The sequence below is a fragment of the Salarias fasciatus genome, chromosome 22 (assembly GCF_902148845.1).
Source record: "Salarias fasciatus chromosome 22, fSalaFa1.1, whole genome shotgun sequence".
Classification (NCBI taxonomy): domain Eukaryota; kingdom Metazoa; phylum Chordata; class Actinopteri; order Blenniiformes; family Blenniidae; genus Salarias; species Salarias fasciatus.
This window is the reverse complement of record NC_043765.1, coordinates 5,556,163-5,574,548: the sequence shown is the minus strand read 5'-3', so window position 1 is coordinate 5,574,548 and position 18,386 is coordinate 5,556,163. Positions and strand designations below refer to the sequence as shown.

At 42.3% G+C, this 18,386-nt stretch overlaps 1 protein-coding gene across 3 annotated transcripts in view; it reads left to right on the top strand.

Annotated features, from left to right (window-relative positions):
* Window positions 1–16,546, top strand: part of LOC115409378 (major histocompatibility complex class I-related gene protein-like) — a 68,658-nt gene extending 52,112 nt beyond the window's left edge. For 2 of the 3 annotated variants that reach the window (XM_030120538.1, XM_030120539.1), the window contains exons 6-10: window positions 14,195–14,509; window positions 15,721–15,825; window positions 15,955–15,972; window positions 16,221–16,267; window positions 16,490–16,546. In XM_030120538.1, coding sequence (XP_029976398.1) covers window positions 14,195–14,509; window positions 15,721–15,825; window positions 15,955–15,972; window positions 16,221–16,267; window positions 16,490–16,531 — 527 coding nt within the window. In that variant the 3' untranslated portion in view covers window positions 16,532–16,546. Of the gene's footprint in view, window positions 1–860; window positions 936–13,714; window positions 13,997–14,194; window positions 14,510–15,720; window positions 15,826–15,954; window positions 15,973–16,220; window positions 16,268–16,489 lie in introns of those variants that run through there. The other variant, XM_030120540.1, reaches the window with a different exon arrangement.
* Window positions 16,547–18,386: the final 1,840 nt, after the last annotated feature.

Sequence of the window (18,386 nt, the reverse complement as noted above, 5' to 3'; positions counted from 1 at the left end):
TCACATGAATTGCATCTTTGGAAATAAATGTAATGACAAAACAGTTAATGCGTTCAATACTTATTTCCCCCATTGTATATTTTGAACCATATTCATAAGACTAAATTTAACAACACAAACCTTCTTTTACTGCTCATCATGAAAATGAATTCAAACAATATTGGTAATTAAAATGATAAGAAAGTTGTTAAAACTAATTATGTAATTTGCTTCACATTTCATATTTTTCAGATGAAACTCCCACTAACTTTTTTGTTGCATGTCTGTGTGTGTGTGTGTGTGTGTGTGTGTGTGTGTGTGTGTGTTTTCATGTTTGTATTGTTTGATTAAAATTTTGAAAAATGCAATGCAATACAGAAACTGATGGATCGAGCTCACTGCAGCACACAGTGAAGGATTCTTCATTAGATGAACCAGTTTCCATTTCATTTATTGCTCCTCTTAATTCCCTCTTATCGTCACTGGGCCTTTGTTTAATTTAGTTTTTTTTTAATGATTTATTTTTATTTCTTAATTTTTGAAACAACTTGTCTATTATTATTTGTCTTTCTTTATTATTTGTCTTTTAGAGAAAGTTCTGTGGTGTCTGGACTGAAGCAGCTTGAGCTCTTCTCTGTCCTTGAACCCAGAGAGTCTTAACAAGTTGAGTTATTGATTTATAAGTCAGTTAAAGTCACTTCCTGTCTGGTGAACAGCAGACTTTGCACCTCGGCGCCATTTCTTCTGAGGAAAAGAGATCAGGACTCAGGAGGATGAACGCTCCTGTCACAAACAATGAAGGTTTTTATTTTTCCAGGCGGTAGAAAAGTGCTTGAATGAGGAAAAAGAAGAAAGAAGAAATGTTGTTAAATCTTGAATGTAGAAAGAGGAGATGTAGAACATGCAGCTCTTCCCGGCTCTCTTCTTCCTGCTGGGAATCCCCAGCGGGGCTCCAGGTAGGATTCCAGCTTCTTCTCCACATCTCTGATTCATATGGAGGACTGAAACTGCCACAATTCCAAATAAATACAGAAAGATAAAAATGGGTCAACAGATAAATGTATGTGCCAATAACTCATACTAAATATTTTTTTCATGAGAAAACCTGTAAAATGTGACTGAAAATATAGATTTATTTTGTCATTTTCAGGTCAGTCTGTTTATTTGTTTGGTGACTTTTTTAAAAAATTTCTTTCCTTATCTTTGACGCCTGTATTTATTTATGTATTGTTTTACTTTCACATTTTATTTTCTCCAAATTACGTTTCTGTATTTTATTTTCATCTGACGTTTTATTTATTTGACACTTTATGACACTATTTTATTATTTTATTTTTTATTCGCTGTCACATTTATATCTTCATTATTTCCAATCTTGGATTTTTTGTTATCCTCTATTTTCTTTCTTTCTTTCTGCATTGCTTTGTCATAACAAGGGGGCGGGGTTTCAGGGTCAGCTCCTTGCCGATTTTCCAATCAATTTTAACATGGTCAACTAGGCCTCACTAATTTTGGGGTGGGGGGGAGCAAAACTCCACAAAACAGCTAACACAGAGAAATTATTCATTACTATTTCAGTTTGTTTTTGACGCAGTACAGCAACAAATAAAGGTTTGCAGATAACAGTGTGTTTACAGCCGCAGCTCTCCAACTGGGGTCCATTTACACCAGTAGTTAGTGAGCCTGAGCCTGGGGGTCCCTGAAAACATGTCAAATAAAGACGTGTCAATAAGTGTTGAACCTCTTCAGAAGGGTTAGGAAGGCTGTTTCTTCAACAAACTCGTTCACCAGGACTGAGTCAGTGTTCATACTGTTTGGAGTAACTTCAGATGAAGGAAACACTCTGGTATGAAGCTTCAGAACGACACACTTTATTAACAGCTGCTGCTCTGAACATCTCACTGCTCACACTACCTGGTGGACTCCTTAACTTCCTGCAGCCTGCTCTAACTCCAGGACCCCACTGGAACATGTGAGCTGACCTCTGACCTGCCTGCCTATAACATAACATCCACATTACAGCACTGCTCATGTTCTGAAAGCTGGACTAGCTGTAAATTTAAAATTCTAAATGCTGTTAAGAGAAAACACAGTTTCAATAAGACTTGGACTGTGTTTAGGATTAGAGAAATTGTACTGACATTGCTCCAATTTAACTTAGTTAAGTTTGTTCCGCAGATACTAAATATTTAGGTTTGAATGTTCAAAAAGTAGATCATTCATTTGGCATTTGGGGTTACAAATGGCAGGTTGTGTTTAATTAACATCAGGATTATGAGGTGACTGTGAAAAATGTTCTCCTTTGTAAGAGGTTCCTGGATTAAAAAAAAAACCTTTGAGAACCCTGGTATATGATGGTAAAGCCAGGTTTTTATTTGTCAGACAAGGAGCATCTGATTTATTAATAACATGGGACTTTCTGCTGTTAGCTGGACTAACTAGCCATAACTACCAGTGTAGCACCTGGAGAAAAATGTTTTTTTTCTGTGAGCAGTATTTCATTCATTCCTTACAGATTTCATTCATTCTCAGTTCTGGTGTTTATGTAGTATATTCAGTGTTGCCAGTAGGGGGCAGAGTAAAACTGTGAGATGTGACGCACTGTCAGTCAGCCAGCAGAAGAAGAAGTGAGAATGCGGAAGAAACGAAGCTTCTCGCGGGTGGGTTCTGGAGTTTCCTAAGATCTTTTGTATTTTTCCTCTGTCCTGACAGTAGTGAATAAAAGTGAACTCTTTTTCAACACCACGTCGTCGTTGCCTGAGTGGTGTAACAATTTGGAGGTCCCACCGAGATCAAGAGGACACTATTTAACGGCAGAGGACAGTTTTATCGCCGGAAAAGTGGATGAAAAGAACGGACATGTGCGCCGACAACACGTCAACTAGGTGAGCTAAAGCTAGCTACTGGGAACAGTTGAAGTGTAGTTAGAGCGACATCGGCTCGGTTTGTTTTTTTTTTCCAAGTGTTGGCGAGTTAAAACCTTATCTGCAAAGATGTCAGAGCACCGAGAAGAGTTTCTGTTGGAAATAGAGGCTAAACTGTGTGGACTGAATGTGAAACAACTGCAGCGAGTCTGCCAGTATTGCAAAGCTGATGGAGAAGACTCAGAGGACATCCAAAAGAAGAGCCGCCGTGCGCTCGTTAAGCTCATAATGAGTTTTTGTGAGCGGGACGACTTTTTGGAGCGAGAAGATGAAGGCATGTCTGTGCTTTTGGAGCTGAATGACTTGATCGATGCTTTGAGGGAGAAACCAGCAGCGGAGACCGACCAAGCAGGAGCAGCGCCACCCTTCTCATCGCCTGCAGCTGACGACAGAGAGGAGGAGATGGCAAGCCGAGCTCAACAGGGGTCTGGACTACAGCAGGTGCACCTTACACCGCCATCGCTGGAGACACGTGGCATCCGGGAGACAGCGCGGGAGGAGGACACTCAAAGCAGGGGGAGAGACTCCAACAGCTACAACAACTGGCCTTCCAGCGGATTCAGAAAGGACTTCAAAATAAACGGACACATTGGTGAGTCAACCTCAAAGGACACTCTGAGCTTTAGCAGTCTTGAACATCAGATTGAAAGTGGGCTCAGGAAAGGCTATCCAGAAGTGGAGATCATGGAGGCTGTGATTCGGGTTGTAAATCCTGGTTTGAAATTGAGGAGCTATTTGGAGGGGAAAATGGACCTCACCTTAGCCACCCTCAGACAGATCTTGAGAGCTCATTATGCAGAAAAGGATGCAACTGTGCTGTATCAACAACTGACAAAAGCGGTGCAGGGGTCTGGTGAAAGTGCACTTGACTTTCTGGTACGAGTTCTTGATCTTCGCCAAAAGGTCCTGTTTGCATCCGAGCGTGCCCAATCTGGCCTGAAATATAACAGAGAGCTAGTTCACAGTCAGTGTTCTCAATCTATTATGACAGGCTTGTCAAATGATAACATCAGAACAGAGATGAGAATGTACCTCCAGGATGACAAAAGCAGTGACGAGCTGCTTCTGCAGAAAATGCAAATTGCCCAATACAATGAAAATGAAAGAGCTCAAAAGAGTAAAGCTACAACTAAAGCAATGTACAGGGCAAGTGTGAGCACAGTTGACAAAAGTGGTGATGAAGATGCTCCTCCAACAACCCCAGTTTGTACAAAACCCAACAAACCTGCCAAAGATAACTCCCTGTTTACAAAAATGGAGGAGAGTAACACAGCAATTCGGGAGCTCACAGGCCAAGTAGCATCCCTTGTGCAAACTGTCCAGCGGGGAGGGAAAACTGGGGATCACAATCAAACCAAAGCCCAGACCAATGCTTTCAAAAGACCAAAGCGACAATGTGTGGCATGTCAGCAAGAAAAAAAAGATTGCATCCATTGCTTCAAATGTGGCTGTGACACCCATTGGGCGAGGGGGTGCAAAGTGGGGGGCAGGCAGAAATTGCTGGGAAACTTATAGAGGCTGTGACAGGGGGACGTGCCATAGTCTCAGAGAAAAAGTCCCAAAATGACTCAGAACCCAACCCTAAAACTGGATGTGTAGACCTGTGTACAGTTAAGGGGGAAAGAAAAAAACTGCCTAATCATCACTCCTCAGCTCGTCCAAAGCCAACAGTGAAATGCAAAGTGGATCAGTTTTCTCACTCAAGCAGTCCTGGATCAAAACGCAAACAAGTTGCACAGTTGGTTGGCAAAAAGTGTCTTGTCTGGTGTAAAATGAACAGTGTTAAAACACAAGCTTTGTGGGATACAGGAGCTCAGGTATCCATTATGAGTGAGACATGGAAGTCCCAAAACTTACCTGATGCAATAATTCATCCAATCAGTGATTTGTTAAGTGATGGTGAACTGCTGGACTTAAGAGCAGCAAATGGATCAGAAATTCCCTTTCAGGGCTGGGTCCCAGTTAGTTTTAGTCTGTGTGATCCGAAAGCAAAACAGACAAAGTCAGATGAGGTACTAGTTCCAGTACTAGTGAGCAGGGACATACTGCAGAGGCCTATCATAGGTTTTAATGCCATCGAAGAAATGCTGATAAACACAGAGGATCAGAGTCAGCCAAATGAAAGTATAACTTTGCTCAGAAACTCCCTTAAACTAGGATCGGGAAAGGCAGAAGCTTTACTAAATGCCATTCAGGGAGCTACAAATGAAAATGTCACTTACCTTGTGAAAACAGGACGTACACCCGTTGTAGTTCCAAGTGGAGAAATGAAGTGCATTACCTGCCCTGTTAAAACTGATCTAAAAGGGAAAACACAAATGCTCTTTGAGCCAGAGGAGAACTTAACATTGGATGAAGGACTGAAAATCAACTGTCAACTCATAAATGTTTCTTGTTCCTCGTGTAGAGTTAACATTTATGTGAGAAACACTTTGCAACATGACATCACAGTACCAAGTAAAACTGTGATAGGAAGTGTGGAGAGAATAACTGACTGCAACCTGGTACAACCGGGGGAACAATTGGTGACCTCTGTAGTTGCAGAAAATATGCAAACTTCATCATACTCCACAAACAGCTCAACTCAAGGGGGTCCACAAGAAGAACCTTATGATCCACCTGTCAACCTGGACCACTTGACAAATGAACAACAAGCTGTGGTGAGGAAAATGCTCATGGAGGAGTCCAGAGCATTCGCCAGAAACAAAGATGATGTCGGCTTCATCAAAAACTTGAAAATGGACATTGAACTAACTGATAGTGTTCCTGTGGCCAAAACATATAATGCAATACCACGCCCATTGTATGATGAGGTCAAGAATCATATCCAAGATTTGTTAAATAAAGACTTCATTCGCAAATCCACATCTCCATATGCAGCTGCGGTAGTTTGTGTAAGAAAGAGAGATGGAAGCTTAAGACTCTGTATTGACTACAGGGGACTTAACAAAAAGACAATCCCAGACAGACACCCCATACCACGCATTCAGGAGATACTTGATGGTCTTGGTGGAAACGCTTGGTTCAGTGTGCTGGACCAAGGCAAAGCTTACCATCAAGGGAGTGTTAGTGAGGACTCAAAGAAATTCACGGCCTTTACAACGCCATGGGGCCTGTACGAATGGAACAGAATTCCATTTGGACTCACAAACGCACCATCAGCCTTCCAGCGTAGTATGGAAGAGAGCCTCGAAGGTCTGAGAGACAAAATCTGCATTCCATATTTAGATGATGTCTTAGTTTACAGCAAGACATTCACACAACATGTTGAGGATGTGAGAGCCGTTCTCAAACGACAGCAAGAATGGGGAATTAAACTGAGAGCAGACAAGTGTGACCTGTTCAAAAATGAGGTGCGCTATCTCGGCAAAGTGATCTCAGCTGAAGGCTACAGGATGGACAACAAAGAAATAGCAGCTGTACAAGCCCTGAAAACAAAACCTCCCACAAACATTAAAGAACTGCGAAAACTTCTGGGTTTTCTGGGGTACTACAGAAGTTATGTGCAAGACTTTTCTCGCCATGCAAAATGTCTTTATGATCTACTCTCAACAGATGCCACCCCTGGTACTGAGTTAAAGCCCACCACCCGGTCAGTTGGGGCGGGACAACTCCCTCCACATCAGAAAATAGTGTGGAATGACACCCACCAGCATGCTCTGAACTATCTGGTGGATGTCCTGACTAATCCACCTGTGATGGCTTACCCAAGGTTTGAGGATCCCTTCATTCTCCATGTTGATGCTTCAGAACAAGGACTGGGAGCAGTCTTATACCAGAGGCAGGAAGGCAAGCTAAGAGTTATTGGGTATGGCTCACGAACATTGACACCAGCAGAAAAAAACTACAAGTTGCATTCAGGGAAACTTGAATTTTTGGCACTCAAATGGGCTGTTACAGACAGGTTTAGAGACTATTTGTTTTATGCTCCCTCTGTGACAGTATACAGTGATAACAACCCTGTTACTTATGTTTTGAGCACAGCCAAACTCAACGCAACCGGACATCGCTGGGTGTCAGAGCTTGCAGACTTCAACATCACCCTGAAGTACCGGCCAGGAAAAACAAACACGGATGCAGATTTCCTGTCTCGTGCACCTGTGAGTATGGACACCTATATGACTGAGTGTACAGAGCAGTACACCCCTGAAGTTTTAAACGCAATATTCAGTGCTGTTGAAACTCAAAACCAACAGGAAGTGGATTGGATCTCAGCCATCACCTGTAACCCACATGTTCAGGAGCTCGCTGCTCAGGAACAGCCAAATATAAGAGTAACAGAACAGGAGTTACTACAGGCACAGTTGCAAGATCCTGTCATATCCCAAGTTCTCCAGTTAAAAACATCTGGAATCAAACTGGACAAGAGACTTATGAATAACGAAACAGCAAAGACTAAACAACTGCTGCATGAATGGAAAAGATTGCATGTTTGTGAAGATGGTCTGTTAAGGCGCAGAACAGCAACAAATGCTCAAATCGTGCTTCCAGAACAATACAAAGCGCTTGTGTATAAGTACCTTCACTGTGAAATGGGACATTTAGGGGTAGAACGCGTGTTACATCTTGCTAGACAAAGGTTTTATTGGCCCGGGATGCAAAAAGATATACACTTCTTCATAACTGAAGTCTGTAAATGCAACATCCAGAAGAAACCTTCCGTCCACAGCAGAGCCCCCATGTGTCATGTACCTGCAACAGCACCATTCGAAATGGTTTCCATTGACTACCTTCATCTTGAAAAAAGCAGGGGAGGGTATGAATATATTTTAGTGATCATTGACAACTTCACTAAGTTTGCGCAAGCTTACCCAACCCGTAACAAATCAGGCAAAACAGCAGCAGAGAAAATATTCAATGATTTTTCTTTAAAATTCGGTTTTCCTGCTAAAATACATCATGATCAGGGCAAAGAATTTGAGAATCAGCTCTTCAGACGGTTGCAAAAATACACGGGCATGATCAACTCGAAAACAACTCCTTATCATCCACAAGGGAACCCAGCTGAACGATTTAATCGTACCCTACTATCAATGCTGCGGACCTTAGATGAAGAAAAGAAGGAGAAGTGGAGTGACTATGTGAGTAAAGTTGTACATGCATATAACTGCACCACCAGTGAGGCAACAGGATTTTCGCCTTTCTATTTGCTCTTTGGCAGACATCCTCGTTTACCAATCGATTTGATTTTTGGACTAAATGAGGAAAAAGGACATAACTCACCCCAGGAATATGCTTTAAAATGGCAACAGCAAATGAAAGAAGCATATGACATTGCATCAAAAACCATCAAAAAGACAACAACAAGAGGGAAGATATATTATGACCAGAAAAGACAAAGTTCAGTGCTTTCCCCAGGTGACAGGGTTCTTGTAAGAAACATGTCAGAGCGCGGGGGACCAGGGAAATTGCGCTCATATTGGGAGGATCAAATACACGTCGTCATTTCACAAAAAGGGAAAGACAGCCCAGTGTATGAATTAAAACCTGAGCGTGGGACAGGGAGGAGCAGAATCCTCCATCGCAACATGCTTATGCCATGTAATGCTTTGCCACTTCAAGAACCAGCCCAAGGCACTGGAAGAGAACAGAAACGGGAACATCAACAAAGGAAAAGACACAATAGCAGTGAACAAAAGGAGACATCAGAAAGTTCAGATGAGGAAGAACTTGGTTGGGCGTTCAGACTGAGGCAACATCACCACCAGCCCACAGAACAAAATGTCACACCGCCTGTCACTCCTGAAACAGCACCTCAGTCCAGACTTAATGTTGAAGCAGAGGAGTTCAGGGTTGAAACTCCTGTTCAAATGATGATGAGTGAGGATTCTTCCAGAAACGATACAGTTGAACATGGTGTTCCAGATGTCACAGAAACTGTGCGAGCTGCAGACCTGCCAACGACTTTAGGGTCAGGGCCAACTGACACACAACCACGTAGATCACAAAGAGAAAGGAGACCTAAAGAGATGCTGACATACGACTCATTAGGCCAACCAACTCAGCGTGTGATCAGAATGCACAGTAACCCAATGTATGTTAATGCACTGGCATCAGTACATGGACACTGCAGTGTGCCTTGGCTACCTGCACAGATGTATGGAACACACATGGTATATCCTTCACTTGTACCCAGCGGATATTACTGAAATATCGTTTGAGTTATTATGGACTGTAATAGATTATCCTTTGTGAAATGGACACAGTAACATGAACTGTTTGTGAACTGAGGGTTACTGTCCATAAAGTGTGTCATGGGAAAATATGGACTGAAAAAGGAAAAAAAAAAACACTTTGAATGTGATGTTGAATTTTCTACTGTGGTCTAATTGTTTTTATTTGGTTATCTGGTTTAAACAGGGAAAGAAGACAGATTTGTTTGTTCAAAAATGTGTATGTATTTTTTTGAATGGGTTATGAAAAAAAGGTTCCAGTCATCAAATTAGTTGGACTATGTTATGACATTGAAATGATGTAAATGGAAATGAGTTATATGTATGCTGTTAAAAGTCTCCATGGAGTGAGTAAGAGAAAGTAATTTTGTTTTAGAGCATAAAAATAGTACTGTGCTAATGTTACAATTGCTTAAAAAGGAAACTTTTTCGAAGTTTAAACACTGTAGTGTCTTAAAAAGCAGAACGTGATGGGATCACGTAGTATACAGAAGTTACGTACTCATAGGGTAAAAACCTGTAGAAATGCACTCAAACCCATTTACCTTGTTTTAACTTTCAAATGAAAGCTATTGTCATTGTGATGTGTTGGTCTGAATTACATTTAATGGTACCATTATCAGTTGAATGTTTGAATCTGTTTTCCGAAATGTGCTGTTTATTTCTGCTAATGTTGGGGACAACATTTATTTAGCAGGGGAGGATTGTAGCACCTGGAGAAAAATGTTTTTTTTCTGTGAGCAGTATTTCATTCATTCCTTACAGATTTCATTCATTCTCAGTTCTGGTGTTTATGTAGTATATTCAGTGTTGCCAGTAGGGGGCAGAGTAAAACTGTGAGATGTGACGCACTGTCAGTCAGCCAGCAGAAGAAGAAGTGAGAATGCGGAAGAAACGAAGCTTCTCGCGGGTGGGTTCTGGAGTTTCCTAAGATCTTTTGTATTTTTCCTCTGTCCTGACAGTAGTGAATAAAAGTGAACTCTTTTTCAACACCACGTCGTCGTTGCCTGAGTGGTGTAACACCAGCAGTGATCAATACTTACCTTCTTGAAAAACTTTCTTATATCCATCTTTAATCCATTTGTCCACGTTTTTCTCCTGATCCTGTTTTATTGGCCTCAGTGTTCTTCAGAAAGTCACTGCAGCCTGCAGGTACTGTCAGGTCACTGCGAAAACCTGGACTGGATGTTCAGTCATGTGCACGTTCTCTGATGAAGTGAGGGGAAACTGACTGATTATTGATCATATTTAAGTGAATAACAAACGGTTATATGATTATTCATTTAAAATCATATTCCAACTGCTTTATGTAGAAAATACATTTGTTTTTTTTAATAGCACCAAATTATTTAGAGGGGCTTAAGAATGTTCTAGGGCGGCTTCAGCCCCCGAGAATCAGCCTGACGACACCACTGGATTCATGCATCAAAAAACCTGAGGCTTGTAAAGATGATATTGAAGAAGACGTTCAGAAAGGGAGATGCTTGTTTTCAGACCCAGACTCAGTCTGTTGACATGAAACATGAACGGTTTCAGTAGAAGAGGCTGATACCAACTGATCTCACACCAAACAGGCCCAGTCAGATGGTTTTTATGTGAAAAGCAGAGAAATAAAGGTTTTTTATTTCAGTGGTAATGAAGAATGTGTGAAAAGTTCCATCTCTTCTGGGAATGTGGTTGGTTGAATCAACCTCGTCATTTGAAGGAAATCCCTTCATGAGCCAAGCTTTGTGTCCAGAGCATGAATCTGTTTCCTGAGGAGTTTGATGTCTCCTTACTGCAGCTATTGCTCTTTAACTTTGGACTATCATAAACTACAGAGAGATGTTTGCTCTGTTATGGAATCATGTGTTGGAAGGAGGATTAAAGAACGAGGTGAACGTCTTACCTCAGAAAGATATTGTTAAATAGGAAAAGAAAATTGCAGATATTCCGGTTTTGATAGGGTTTTCTTGGAATCCTACATGATTAGATCATTTTTCCATGTTCTAATTGCACACTGTGTACACTGCCTGTTTTTACAATTACCTTGTCATTTTATTTTACTGATTTCTATTTTCAGTCATTAATTTATGGTTATTTTCATGCACGTATTTGAGTCTTTCTGCCAGGGTTCGGGGAACATTAAGGGAAAATAAAAAAAATATATAGTAAAAATGAAGTACTCTGCAACAATAAAAAAAAAATGAAAGTGGATGAGTAGAAATGCAGTGACAGCTGCCGCCTTCCAGCTCAGAAAGTGGCTTTAACATTGAGCCGGGAGTTTCAGTGAAAACAGACCTGAAGAGTCTCAGACGGTGATGTGAATCAATAGTTGATCAGTGAGAAGAAAGTGAGCTTTGATTGGTCTCATCAAGTGTTTCCAACCAGATGAAGTGAAGAAAAGAGTGAAGAGATGCTCTTTGAATCTCATGGATTCAGGCTTTAAAGCAGCTCAACACTTTACACAAGAAAAGGAAGAAGCAGCCAGATCAGAGGGAAACAGCAAATGTCCAATCAGCTGGACTGTTAATGTTATTGATTGATTTACTCTCTTCTCTTTCTTCCAGAAATTCACTCTCTCAAGTATTTCTACACTGGAGCCTCTCAAGTTCCAAACTTTCCAGAGTTTGTGGCTGTGACTCTGGTTGATGACATTCAGATTTCTCACTACAACAGCAGCACCAGGAGAAAAGTTCCCACACAGGAATGGATGAACAAGGTCACAGAAGAAGATCCAAGATACTGGAACAGAAACAGTCAGACCTTGATGGCTCATCAGCAGTGGTTCAAAACAAGCATGGAAATCATGAAGCAGCGCTTCAACCAAAGTGGAGGTTGGTTTGAACTTTCTGTTTTCACTTAATATGTCGAATTGATCCTGAGTCAGCGTCAGCAGCCCGTTAGCTCCCTCGTTGAGCAGCCAGCAGCTCCATTCAACACTCTGAATGTGAAAATGGATCCTTCTTGTGGAGACTGAGTGAGAAGCCAGATGTTCTTCTTCTTGGAGCTGATAGGAGAACTAATAGTTTGCTTCTCCTTCATGTGTGGATCATCTGCAGCTGCTCTCAGGAGACACCGAGACATGAAAACATGTGGAAAAGACTGATCAGCTTCAGGATTCAGTGTCTGCTGACAGTTGAGCTCAGCTCTCCAAACAAACAGTAGATCCAGTGGAAATCAAATCCCACTTTTTCACACACATCCTCCAGATGAGCAGAGCTGTGTTCAGTCCTCTTCAGTGTTTGTGCAGCAGCAGCAGTGTTTTCACACAGTGCTGCTGCTGCTATGAAGCTGGATTCACTTCCTCATCATCAGATAGAAGCTCTTTACCATCTTCTGCTTAGCATGTGACGTTAGCATCTGTTAGCCAGCGTCACATCACTTCCTGCTCATTTAGTGGTCTGAGAACACAGAGAGAAAAGTCAACGGATGGAGCAGATCTCCAAAGAAAAGACATTTTCTGTCCTGTTAGAGCTCCAACCACAAAGAGACTGGGAAGGAACTAGTTAACCTTTAGCTGGCTGGTTAAAGGAACTAGATTAAACTTCAGCTAGTTCAGGGCCAATGATGAGAAAAATGTCAATAGTATTTTAAATATATTTCAAATGGCCTTTAACATTGACAACAATTAAAAAAAAAGTCTCAAGATTTTGGCATTCCAAGTAAATACACCTATCAATACATCATATGTTAAAAGCTGGGGTTGGCGATTTGAATGAGATACATTTTTTTAAATACTGGTTAAAATGATCTTTATGACCCGATGGGAAACAATTCATAGCGTGTTCTTAAAGTAGTTTGGAAAATATCCGCTATCTACAGCAGGAGTAAAACGGGAAAAACAGCAACCAATCGTCTTGACGGGACACCTTTTTTTAAACCAATCAAATCCCTTCACCGTTCGACCTGCCCCCTGCGCGTACATGTCAATGGCGTGCACTGACCCTGATTCAGTGCGCGCGTAGAAGGACGGAGCGTCGTTGCAGAATGGCGGAGAAGAATGTTTGGGGCTTTACTTACCGGTGAGTGCGCCATACTTGGCATAGTGCAAATAAAGAAAAACGAAGAAACGAAGCGCTGAGGACAGGTTACGCCAGGGACGCACTGGACGCGGAAGTGCTGTGCGCACTGCGCGCACCGCGCGCGCGGAACGTCTCTGCGTCTCCGCTCCCAACGGAGCTCCTCCAATGGGGTGGGAGCTGGGCGGAGCCTTGGGAGATGCTACATTCGTGCTACATGCTAGTTTTCCAAGATCGCCAACCCTAGCTTTAAACATAAAACCAGCTCAGTAGGGTTTGATGAGAACTGGGAATTGATGTATAAAATGCAATAGAAAACAATTTCTTCATCAAATTGGAGAGGGTTGGTTGGAAATTTGGTTGGAAAAATATAATTAATTTATTCATTACTCCAGTTCAAACAAAAAAAAAAAAAAAAACAAAACAATCAAAAAAAAAAATCCACCAAAACACTGGAACTGGTTGGTCGGGGTTAGGTGGCAGTTTAGAGGCTGATCACTGTAACTTATTCTGGTCCTGCAAAGCTCCAAATCTAACACTCACTGTGTGTGTGTGTGTGTGTGTGTGTGTGTGTGTGTGTGTGTGTGTGTGTTTGTGTGTTTGTGTGTGTGTGTGTTTGTGTGTTCCTCTCTCTCAGGTGCTCATATTGTCCAGTACATGTACGGTTGTGAATGGGACGATGAAACTGATGAAGTGGTGAACGGATATCGACAAATTGGTTACGATGGAGAAGATTTCATGGTTTATGACCAGAAGACAGAAACATGGATCGCTCCAGTTCAACAGGCTGTTCACACCAAACAGAAGTGGGACAAAGACAAAGCAGATTTGGCTTATTGGAAGTACTACTACACCCAGATTTGTCCTGATTGGCTGAAGAAGTATGTGGAGTTTGGTCGGAGCTCACTGATGAGAAAAGGTAAAATGTTTGGAGTTTGTCTCTCAGCTTCTCTTCTTTCATGTTGCTCTCAGCATCTCCTCTCCTCTCTCCATCTGGCCTTCCTTCATCCCTCTTTCCATGGCCCGTCTCTTCCTGGCTGCAGTGGCTGACATGAGAGAGAAAGAGTGTAGAGAAGAATCCAGTAAAGAGTGAGGTGTCTTCCTGCTTGTTCTCCAGATCTTCCCTCAGTGTCTCTCCTCCAGAAGACTCCCTCCTCTCCGCTCACCTGCCACACTACAGGTTTCTACCCCGACAGAGCCGACTTGTTCTGGAAGAAAGACGAGGAGGAGCTCCATGAGGACGTGGTCAAAGGAGAGATCCTCCCCAACCATGACGGGAGCTTCCAGATGAGCGTTGATCTGGATGTTTCAGGGCTCCAAGATGAAGACTGGGGGAGGTACAGCTGTGTGTTTCATCTGGCTGGAGGACAGGAAGTCTCCAAGAGACTGGACAAACGGGACATCAGGACCAACAGGAAGACAAATGATGGAGGTCAGAGACTCTTCATTTCACTCACATTCTCTCATTTCTCACTTCAGGAAATCAAATCCAGCATCATAGAAAGTGAAGTTCACTTCAGTCCAGAACTTTCCCTCATTTCCCAGAGATCCAAACCTCCAGAGTTCATCTGGATTGATCTCCACATGTGACTGAGGCCTGGATCCCATCTGTCAGTCTGTGAATGCAGCGTCTTCTTCCTGCTTCCACTGTCCAGAAGCAGATGGGATGTGAGCCTCATGAGAGCAGCAGATCAGAATGTGGAGACGTTCCACTGACAGTGTCGATGCAGCCTCAACAGTATCTGTATACAGTATCTGCAGCTCCTACCACCCAGTTTTCTGCTGCCCAAAAAGCTCTGTGATATGTTGGTACTTGCTGTTGTGTGATTCGCAGAAAACTGGCCTCTCAATACATTGTTGCTTTTTCTCAACCTCCATCCAGTTTTTCTGCCTGTTTTGGTTTTGATTTTCTGAACTCCTGTTTTCTGCACACATAATTCCATGACTCTGTCTGAGGAGCTCATCTGAAGAAGGCATAATGTTGAGGATGCTGACCTCTGAATGCTGATTTGAGGGATTAACTGACCACTGTAGGGCTCCAGTCAGAGAGCACGTGAGTCATCAGAATGAGATGGGGCTTTTACTGCAGTTCTGCATTTATTGGATGATGCATTCTGTTGCTAAACAGATCCAAGCAGAGTACAGCAAAGCAAGCAGAGCAGAGCAGTTTCTGGAATAACAGAAATACAGACTGAATTAACATTATGCACTACTATACATTCAATGGAGCAAGCAACACAGTGAAAACAGAAAACAAAATCTTCGGAGTGTTCCTTTAAGATGCTAACTCACGGTTATGTTAACGCATAAAAAAACGAACATTTTAGGCATCATAAACACAGCTCAGGAGCAGAAGATGCATATGGAACATACACATCCATCTAACATCACGCTGCAGTAGTTGAACGCAGCAGGAGGAAGGAAGTGCAGGCTCTTTCAACAATAAGAGCGCCTACTTCAAAATAAGAGCACACACACGCTGTCTTCTTAAATAATCTGCTCTGATAACACAATCCGCTGCTTCTGCTGTTTCTATGAGGCAGGAGAGGATTATTGATCAGGGGAGACGACCTCTGACAATCCATCTGGAATCTAGATGATGGAAACAGAGACACTCCTCACTGACCAGCTGTTTCTCTGCAGGGTTTGACACTGGACTCATTGGAGGAGTTCTGGGAGGGATTGCTGTTCTGGCCGTGATCGGCTGCATCATTGGATTCTTCGTCTACAAGAAGAAACATCCTAAAGGTAAAGTAGAAACTCTCCTTTCCTCATCAGGATCATTGGTGTGTGTGTGTTGAACCTGAAGGAGGGTTTGGAGTGTTAAAGAGTGGTCGTCATGGTAACCTCCTCCCTCTTTCTCCTGCGGTTTTTCAGGGTTCAGAGCCACTAACAGTGAGTACTTTCCTATTTCCTTTCATCAGGATGTTTCAGTGTTGTTTGATGTTCCTTTCTGTTGTTTCTGCCTTCAGGCTGACTTCTTGCTTTGGAACATGTTTCATGTGTTTCATTGTTTTTAGGAGGTTGTAGATTGTGTCTCTGTGGTGTCCAAGTTTCTTCCTTTGGATGTTCCTCTTCAGTGATTTCTCCTCTTCCTTTCAGACACAAATGACTGAGAACAAGTTTTGCTCTTTGTTTTCCAGCCTGTGAAATGTCCTCTTTAGCAGGAGAAGATCCAGCCGTGAAGAAAGTGAGTCCATCAAGTGAATCCTGTCAGAAATCAGGCCGTAGTCTCCAACACTCCAGTCCAGCTCCAGATGTGACATGTCATGAATATGTGGTGTTTGAACTGAAGACTTTGGACACATTTCTCTCTGTTTGGTCTGCTGTGTGGACACAAACATGGATTCCAGGTGAAAAGTGGATTGAATCCCACTAACAGAGGATTCTTTGTCTTTCTTTGTCTTGACAGGGTAGCAGTGAGGAGCAGAGCATGTTAAAAACCTCTGCATGAAAGAGGAAGAGTCCAGAGAGGTTCCAGTCATTCAGTCCAGTGTTTTGCAACCACTTTTGAGCCAGGGTACTTTTTTTTTCATTGAAAGAATCACAAGATGGTCATAGACCTATTTCGATTCTCAATGTAGATTATCGTATTTATACCTCAATAATGTCAGAAAGGATGAAAAATATTCTCCCAAATCTTGCAAATACTGACCAAATAGGATTTATTAATCAAAGACAAACTCAAGACAGTAATAGACAGACTACACATAACAGACTGCAGAAATACCACATTGATGTGACATATGCGCCAGGTAGAGATGTGCTGTTAGCCGACACACTGAGCAGACCATACTTACCTGATACTTATCAGGGAGAAACAGAGTCAGAACTAGAGACTGTCAACATGTTAACCTACCTGCCTATTTCTGTGGAAAGACTGTCTGCCATCAGTGATGCTACGGCAGAAGACGCCAAGTTTCAAAGAGGGATAAAGCTGATCCTGACAGGTTGGGAACAGACCGAAGAACAAAAGCGACATAAAACAAGATATTCAACACTATTTTGCTTATCAGGATGAGCTGTGCTTCCAGGACGGCATCATCTTCAGGGGACAAAGAGCTGTTATCCCCGACACTCAGAGACGACCTCACCCGCCGTATACACTCATCACATCTGGGAGTCCAAGGATGTCTCAGAAGAGTATGTAAGTATGTATCCTGGCAGGCCATGAATAAACAGATAAAGAACTTCATTTTCCTAAGTTCCCACATTCCTAAGTTTTACTTCTTATTGTCTCATGCGAGCTGTTGCCAAAGCTGTCCGTCCCTGGGAGTGGGATCCCTCCATACTGTGGTTCTCCCCAAGATTTCTTCTTTTCCCACTGGGTTTTTGGAGTTTTTTCTTGCCGGATCTGAGGGTCTAAGGCGGTGGTTGCTTCATTTTGTCTCGTTACTGTGAATTTGACATATTAACATTATGCTTATTCACTGTTTTTATTGTTTTAACATTATAACTTTACTTAGTTCAGTCATTGACGAGCTATTGTGGACTGTTCATGCCACTATGTTTATTGGTCTGATGTCAACGTTCTCACTCTGTTCTGTCTGTGGACTGGTTATATAGATACTACACTGTGATTCATTGTTAGTATCAAAGTCATTATCAATCTTTGAAATTTTTACCAACCAATGTAACATCTTGAAGCCCTCTGAGGCAACTGTTGTTGTGATACTGGGCTATACAGAAATAAATTGAATTGAATTGAATTGAATTTTCAAATCTGCAGGTCAGTTGACCCCAAAAAGAGACCTTGCAGCTCCACGGTGTTTCCTATAAGCCCTGGTCCAAAGTAGGAACTGATCTGTTTTAATGGCATAACAAGGACTATATGGTCACTGTGGACTATCATTCTAACTTCTGGGAAGTTGACCATCTACCAGACACCAAGACTACCACAGTAATCCACAAGCTGATTTTGCATGTCAGTGGATTCCAGATGTGCTGATTTCTGACAATGGACCTAAGTATACATCACATGATTTCAAAACATTTCACCAAAAGCGGGAATTTGAACACCGTACATCTTCACCTGGATACCCACAAAGCAATGGGAAGGCCGAGTCTGCAATCAAAACAGCTAAACGACTCATGCAGAAGGCCGCAGCTGCAGGTCAAGACCCATACCTGGCTGTACTGGATCACTGGAACACTCCAAGTCAAGGCCTCGACACAAGCCCAGCCCAGAGACTTTTGACTAGAAAGAAACAGACTGTTCTTCCTACAGCAGTCACTGCTGGAGCCCAACAGTTGGTTGTGTACAGTAATGCGGCTGCACTGTGATTTGTTTGAAAAAAAAAAGAAGGGGG